We start from the raw sequence: 8,455 nt of genomic DNA, 5'->3' as shown, positions 1-8,455 counted from the left end.
TTCTTTTAAATACGGCCATTAATGAGGAATGTTTTAAAAAACGTAACAAGCCGAGTTTGACAAACTAAGGAGTAGAAAGTACAGATATCTGTTTTCAAATGTAAGGGCGAAAGGTAAACCGTGCCGCCCGGTTCGAGGTCATATTTGGAAAATTATGTCAAAATTATGTCATAATTATTAGGCACTAATATTGTACAGGGCGGCACGGTGAATGACTGGTTAGAGCGTCAGCCTCACAGTTCTGAGGACCCGGGTTCAATCCCCGGCCCCGCCTGTGTGGAGTTTGCATGTTCTCCCCGTGCCTGCGTGGGTTTTCTCCGGGCACTCCGGTTTCCTCCCACATCCCAAAAACATGCATTAATTGGAGACTCTAAATTGCCCGTAGGTGTGAATGTGAGTGCAGATGGTTGTTTGTTTGTATGTACCCTGAGATTGGCTGGCAACCAGTTCAGGGTGTACCCTGCCTCCTGCCCGATGACAGCTGGGATAGGCTCCAGCATGCCCGCGACCCTAGTGAGGAGAAGCGGCTCAGAAAATGGATGGATGGATGTCATATTTGAGACTATAGCAGAATGGCACATAACTGGAGAGCCAATCACAAGCGTTGGAGGAAGTGATTATGAAACAATTTAAAATGAAAATGAAAAAAAAAAGTTTTGTGGGCTACTTTTAAAATGTAACTAAAATTGTAATTATGGAATTTACAAAAGCAACTGTAATTTAGATACACATTTTAGTTACATGATTAGTTAGCCCCTCCCACACTGTTCATTACTTCCTAACACTCCTATTATAGTAGATTAGACACACCTTTTAGTCACGTTTCTTGCATTGGACATCATGAAAAAGAGTTGGCGTCGCTAATAAAGTTACGTTACCTCCAGCTGTTCTGACGCAGGTTGTGACGAAAAGGGCCTTGTCCCCGCCCACCGGGAGCCTGACAACCAATAGGAACTCCCTTGGGGATAATGTGTATCCATAAAACGCGAGGATTCGATATGAGCGTTTGACTCAACAAGTGCACACAAGTGATGGAACACTCAAAGCAGTCTGAGTTCATTTCGAACGACAAAAAAGAAACGGGCGACGCCAGTTTGGTGCTCAATGGAATCTTTGACAGAGTGGTCCAAAGACCTCCCGTTGCTCTCCAGGATCCGGCCGCGGAGTCCGGGTCGCACCGATCGGCGGCCTCGGTGACGGAAAGCCGGAAAGAGGAGAGCACCAGAAGCGTGGAGGACAACGAGGTGAGCCTCCCGTCTCTGGCCGCAGCCTACACGACCATCTTACGCGGGCTTGGGGAGGACCCACGGCGGCAGGGGCTCGTCAAAACTCCCTGGAGAGCCGCCACAGCCATGCAGTTCTTCACCAAGGGCTACCAGGAGACCATAATCGGTGAGTTTTACAGCCCGCAAAGCTTGTCAGAGGTGCTGCTGCGCTCCGGTCAACAGGTGGTACGTTTTGAGGAGAGGAACCAAATGATCGATCCTTTTCATTGGCTTCTTTTCCCACTAAAATGGGTCGTTAATAATAGTTCGATTTTCAACTTTTCACGCCGTTTGGTCACATTCAGTGCAATGATATCTTCCGTGGGTAAAGCAGCTACTTACACAATTTATCTATCAACTACTAAATCATTTTTTTCAGTAAAATTAACTTAAACAAATGCTTCAACTCAGAATTATTAATTATCGGTGTGACAGTTACACGACAGTATGTGTTTGTTGTGTGTATCTAGTTTTTCTCCCAGTCGTACCTATTTTTTTTTTTTTTTTTTTTTTTTTTTTTTTTTTTTAGAAACCAATGACTTTATCGACAGATGGCATATAAATGGGAACAGATCTCTCCAGAACCACCAATGTTTCGTAATTTTGGAAAAACTAAAATCTGTCTTGGAATATCTGTCTCTGATATTCACAGTTAAAGCATCTTATGACACAGCGGTATAAAGTTTATACACAATAAACTGGAAAATAATATTTCACATACAGGACGCCATGGTGAATGACTGCTTAGCACACACTGCCTCACAGTTCAGGGGTTCTGGGTTCAAATCGGGACTCTGGCCTTCCTGTGTGGAATTTGCCTGTTCTACTCCAGTTTCCTCCCACACAGACATGGCAACCAGTTCAGGTTGTACCCCGCCTCTCGCCCAAAGTCAGCCAAGATAGGCTCCAGCACACTCGCGTCCCTGGTGAGGATAAGCGGCACAGATAATGGATGGATTTATATGTCAGCACAACCAAGTAGTTTCCATTATGGTAAAGTGTGTCTGTTAAAGTGGAAGATATTCTTCCCCCCTTTTAATGTAGAACTGTTTCAGGCTGTAGAAAAAAAGGGCAAAGTGAGCCAAAGGCAGAACTAGGAGGTTATGTGTCACGTAAGAGTTCCAATCCTCAGGACCAGCAATTTTCAAAGCTGCAGAGTCTTTCAGTGCGATAGGAACTTGTTTTTGAGACCTCCCTAATGTCCGTCCGCTGGGCCACGTGCCCCTGTAAACAATTTTAGAGGTTTCAGCACCACATTGGCCCACTTCGCTATACTTTGGTGTATTGGAGTGAAGTTAGGATTCTGTTTCCCTAACCCACCTCTTTTTGAACCCATCTGGAGGTAGTTTAGCTGTAGTGGGGCTTGTTGTATGTGCTGTCAATTTAAATTGCAGATTGGAATGCGGCCTAAGTAAATGATGGAAAAATGTGAGTTAAAAACCTTCAGGGGCAAGGTGACATCCACCAAGTTCTTCTCACTTGTGAGCAGCAAAGAATGAACACTGAAAATAATAACAGTGACATGCATACAGTATGTGTTGCTCCTTAAGCCCTACTTTTTGCTGATTGGTTGTTTCAAAAGCCTCCCCCTAGAATTTGTGGAACGCAGAGAATAGACACACATACATTTAGAATGGAAAGCTAGATGTTTATAGAGGTTAAAGCATTGAGTGAGAAGCACTGGACTGTTTGATCAGTGTGTGTGTGTGTGTGTGTGTGTGTGTGTGTGTCCAGGTCAAGGGTTCAATTTTCATCACAGCATGGGGCAGAAATCCTCTTGTTGACCAGCACATGACCAAAAGCTATGCAGAGATTTAACGGAACGTCTTAGCTTAGTTCAATTGGTTGATCATATTTGTTACTTTGCTGTTCGAAACCATTGTAATAAAACATCTTGTCAGTTTATTAATGTGGGCCAGGCTACTACCTTTTATAGGTACCTACAGTGTAACTATATACGTTTTACATTCTGACATGGTACTAAACAAAAATGTTGCGCAAGCTGCAGTTCAAAAGATTACAGTTAAGAGCTTGTTGGTTGTTTTATACTGTAATACCACTGTTAAAAATTAAATATTTCACATTGGTAGCTGTACTGTACTGACAAATATAGGGGTTACAGTACATGATCATTTCTTTAATTTATGGTCTCATCTGTCTAAATTCTGTGTTGAAGTTACACTATACAGTGGTACCTCAATAGAACGGACTAATAGGGGTGGGGGGGTGGGGGGGCGGGGTCGTACAATATAGGTGACTGTCCGTTACATTGAAGCATTTTTTTAAAATTAATTAATTATTTTTTATTTTTTTTTGACACCATATGCACCCATATTACTGTAAAGTACAACATCATTGATTTGTATTTTTTTTTTTTCGTGGCCTAAAACGCCCAGTACAGTCCAAAATTCCATCCATCTATCCATCCATTTTCTGTACCGCTTTTCCTTACTAGGGTCGCGGGCGTGCTGGAGCCTATCCCAGCTATCTTCAGGCGAGAGGCGGGGTACACCCTCAAGTGTTCGCCAGCCAATCGCAGGGCACATGCATTATAAACAAACAACCATTCGCAGTCACTTTTCACACCTACGGTCATTTAGAGTCTTCAATCAAACTACCACGCATGTTTTTGGGATGTGGGAGGAAACTGGAGTACCTGGAGAAAACCCACGCAGGCACTGGGGAGAACATGCAAACTCCACATAGGCGGTGCTGGGATTTGAACACCGGGCCTCCGAATTGTGAGGCGGATGTGCTAACCAGTCGCGCACCGTGCTGCCCATTGTAGAAATCAATTAATTAAATGCATTATTATTATCATTATATTTGATAAATCATCTCACTGGCACCGCTATGGGGATGGCGGGGCATTAAGGGTCAGGGATGGAGGTTTGGTTTGGGGGGTTCATGATCAGGTTCTCCAAGTGCCCACCATCACGCCGCAGATCTGTGATCTCCTACCAAGCCAACTTTACGTCATCCGCCCGTGGACGTCTGCATGCAGTTCCTTATAAATGTACTTTGTGGGCTTCGACCTCCGGGAGCAAATCAGTTTCTTCTTTGGAAAAATTTGGTTGTCTGCGCTCTGCCCTGTCAAAGACTGTCAGTGCGCTAATAGTGTGCCACATTGAAAGTGAATGAGAGGAGCTGCTTTGATTGGACATGATTGAAGTCAGCTGTGATCACTCCCACAGCGGTGCAGACCTCTCTTACATCCGCCGGCCTGTGCTCATCTGCGAAATGACCAACGCCGGGTTTAAACTGAGTTACGCCATGTACTGCACAGGATTTATGCTGTTCCCAAAAATAGAACCCCAAGTGTTAGAGTTTGTTTCCACTTTCTTGTCAGTTCAAGCTAGGGCTGCATGATATTTTGTTTGAGCATTGTCATCGCGATGTACGTGTGTGCAGTAGTCACAGCGTAGGCTCTGCTGCGATGTTGGTTTACTGTAATATACAGTAAATCACTGTAATATTAAAAGTGACCAGCAGATGGACCTGCTTGGACAGTGCTAATAAGATTAACACCCATGTTCCAGTAAATTATAACGCATCAGACAACACACAGAGTAGACCAGAGTGTTGTATACTTATCTGCTTGTATAATAACTATGAATGAGGACACGGGAGAGAATGTACACCTGCTGCATTTCCTGTTTCGCTCTTTAGAATGAAAGTTGGCAGGCACACGGCAGCTGCGTGAGTGTTGGAGGTGCGTTCAGAAACACTGCATAAACACGGCATAAAGTGAATGTATTATTTTGTAGTACAGTACATAATTGTAAAAATGGATTACGAGGGAAATTATTATTTGTATCAGAATGCTTTAGTTAAAACGCTGTATGATCACACTTTGATAATATGGAATTTATTATTTTTGTAATATAAGAATAGATCAATTATTTTGTTAATATAGTCAGCCAGACCTGCGAGGAATGTAAAGTTCTTAATATCCTTTCCCCATTGTTCCTGTCATACTGTGTTGCGTGTTTTTGTTTGCACATTTTAATTCGTCATTTTAAAAAAGACCATTCAAGCAACAAGTTTTTCCTCATGTTTTTGTGGGGTGAAAGGTGCAGCTGGCTACTAGTATGGACTGAAAGGGTGGCAACAATGGGGAAATGAAATGCCAATATTTTTAGGGTAGTAGCCAGTCAGCAACATACTGAGGAAAAAAAGAGCTGAACTAGTTTGTTTTTTGACAGGTGAACTTATTTAAAAATTTTGAATTATGAACTATGAACTGAACTAGTTCATTTTTTAAACGGTGAACTGAACTTTGAACTAGTTCGCATAGAAAATAAACTTTCCCAACACTGATCCTGTATTATCTCACCTCGCAATATATATTGCAGGTTTAAAAAAAATTGCAATGTAATTTTTTTCCAATATAGTGCAGCCCCAGTTCAAGCCAAAACATACTGTAAATATTCACTGAATAAAAATGCATGAAATTAATAATTTTGACTGATTTTAAAAGAAGGTGAGCTAAAAGATGTGCAGATGAAGGTGATGTGAGAAGTAAAGTTTTAAAAGACCAGCTGATCGAGGCACAGAAAGAACCCAGTCACACATAAGACTTCACAACACTGAGAACAGAAAACAACCCAGCATATGAATGCCACATGTAACCAGCTACCAGGTCACAAATCTATACAATAATGGTATTGAGAAAAGAAAAAACAAATCTGCTTGCTTTTTATATTTGCTACAGCACTAAAACTTCATCATTGTCATACTTTTATAGTGAGACGGCACATTAGCAAAGGTACACCATACAGTACCTATCGTGCTGCAGTGCTGCATCTTACTTTGTGGATGATCTTCCTTCAGCTAGAACTATAGGTTTCCTCATTGTGGAGAGGCCCACAGTTCCAAATAGCAGTCCCCAACCCCCCCCCCCCCCCCCCCCCCCCCCAAAAAAAAAAGAACAAACCTACAGATTCTTACCTTTTAGAATGAAAATGTATCCAAGCAAAGCACACATAACTAGAAAAGAAGAAAGTTTTGGAATGTCCCCCCGGGCCCGAGACCTGAATCCAATTAAAATGTGTGGGGTGACCTTTGGAGTTAGGATGTACTCAATGCTAATTCACCCAAAATGGGTTTCCACTTGTATAGCGGTTTTCTACCTTCAAGGTACTCAAAGCGCTTTAACACTGCCTTCTTATCTACCAACTGGTGACACAGCATCAGGAGGAACTGGGGGTTCAGTATCTTGCTCAAGGAGTCTTCGACATAGTCAAAAGGGCTGAGAGTCGAACCCACCCCCTTCAGGTTGGGAGATGACCACTTTACCACCTTAGCCATTCCACCCCAAATGGTTGTTTCAATTCAAAATATTTTCAACAATGTACTGTGTTAGTGATGGGCAAACACAGACATTTCTATTTGAGTCCATGTAAATCAGAGGCTGGTATCAGCAAAACCAATATCAATACTATAAAAAAATAAGATTAAGATTAACAGACGTCCTGTTTGAAATTGTCATCTTCATCATTTTAGCATGAAAATATACTTACTGTTGACAAATTCGAGACAGTCTTTTATTGTCATTATGAAACATAATGACAATAAACATGAAATATGTATAGTACATACACACACACACACATATAGCTTCAGACCATAAATATAGGACCTCATATCAAGAAAAGTCTGGAATGCAGCCCTATGGGGGGCACAAGTCAGTGCAAACTGTAGGCCGGTCCCAAGCCCGGATAAATGCAGAGGGTTGCGTCAGGAAGGGCATCCGGCTTAAAACCTTGCCAAACAAATATGAGCGTTCATCCAAAGAATTCCATACCGGATCGGTCGTGGCCCGGGTTAACAACGTCCGCCACCGGCGCCGTCAACCTGCAGGGCGCTGTTGGAAATTCAGCTACTGTGGGTCGAAGTCGAAGTCAAAGAAGAAGAAGAAGAAGAGGTGGAAAGCGGGTTCTTCGGCAGAAAGAGAAGAGGAAAACACAGAGCCTAGAACTGAATGTGGGGACTTTGAATGTTGGGACTATGACAGGAAAATCTTGGGAGTTGGTTGACATGATGATTAGGAGAAAGGTTGATATATTGTGTGTCCAGGAGACCAGGTGGAAAGGCAGTAAGGCTAGAAGTTTAGGGGGAGGGTTTAAATTATTTTACCATGGTGTAGATGGGAAGAGAAATGGAGTCGGGGTTATTTTAAAAGAAGAGTTGGCTAAGAATGTCTTGGAGGTGAAAAGAGTATCAGATCGAGTGATGAGGCTGAAATTTGAAATTGAGGGTGTTATGTGTAATGTGATTAGTGGCTATGCCCCACAGGTAGGATGTGACCTAGAGGTGAAAGAGAAATTCTGGAAGGAGCTAGATGATGTAGTTCTGAGCATCCCAGACAGAGAGAGAGTCGTAATTGGTGCAGATTGTAATGGACATGTTGGTGAAGGAAATAGGGGTGATGAAGAAGTGATGGGTAAGTACGGCATCCAGGAAAGGAACTTGGAGGGACAGATGGTGGTAGACTTTGCAACAAGGATGCAAATGGCTGTAGTGAACACTTTTTTCCAGAAGAGGCACGAACATAGGGTGACCTACAAGAGCGGAGGTAGAAGCACACAGGTGGATTACATCTTGTGCAGACGATGTAATCTGAAGGAGGTTACCAACTGTAAGGTAGTGGTAGGGGAGAGTGTGGCTAGACAGCATAGGATGGTGGTGTGTAAGATGACTCTGGTGGTGGGGAGGAAAATTAGGAAGACAAAGGCAGAGAAGAGAACCATGTGGTGGAAGCTGAGACAGGACGAGTGTTGTGCAGCTTTTCGGGAAGAGGTGATACAGGCTCTCGGTGGACGGGAAGAGCTTCCAGAAGACTGGACCACTGCAGCCAAGGTGATCAGAGAAGCAGGCAGGAGAGTACTTGGTGTATCTTCTGGCAGGAAAGGAGAGAAGGAGACTTGGTGGTGGAACCTCACAGTACAGGAAATCATACAAGGAAAACGGTTAGCTAAGAAGAAGTGGGACACTGAGAGGACCGAGGAGAGGCGAAAGGAATACATTGAGATGCGACACAGGGCAAAGGTAGAGGTGGCAAAGGCAAAACAAGAGGCATATGATGACATGTATGGCAGGTTGGACACTAAAGAAGGAGAAAAGGATCTATACAGGCTGGCCAGACAGAGGGATAGAGATGGGAAGGATGTGCAGCAGGTTAGGGTGAT

At 43.2% G+C, this 8,455-nt stretch overlaps 1 protein-coding gene across 5 annotated transcripts in view; it reads left to right on the top strand.

The window, feature by feature from the left end:
• Window positions 1–842: 842 nt before the first annotated feature.
• gch1 (GTP cyclohydrolase 1) overlaps window positions 843–8,455 on the top strand; it is a 58,923-nt gene continuing 51,310 nt past the window's right edge. For 3 of the 5 annotated variants that reach the window (XR_009787092.1, XR_009787091.1, XM_061765133.1), the window contains exon 1: window positions 843–1,392. Coding sequence is in view for 3 of the 5 variants with exons in the window: in XM_061765133.1 (XP_061621117.1) it covers window positions 1,032–1,392 (361 nt within the window). In the remaining 2 variants the exon portion in view is untranslated. The remainder of the gene's footprint in view (window positions 1,393–8,455) is intronic. The other 2 variants (XM_061765134.1, XM_061765135.1) reach the window with 2 other exon arrangements.

Source organism: Phyllopteryx taeniolatus, unplaced genomic scaffold (genome assembly GCF_024500385.1).
Source record: "Phyllopteryx taeniolatus isolate TA_2022b unplaced genomic scaffold, UOR_Ptae_1.2 contig_26, whole genome shotgun sequence".
NCBI classification, from domain to species: Eukaryota; Metazoa; Chordata; class Actinopteri; order Syngnathiformes; family Syngnathidae; genus Phyllopteryx; species Phyllopteryx taeniolatus.
This window is presented reverse-complemented; position numbering and strand designations above follow the sequence as displayed.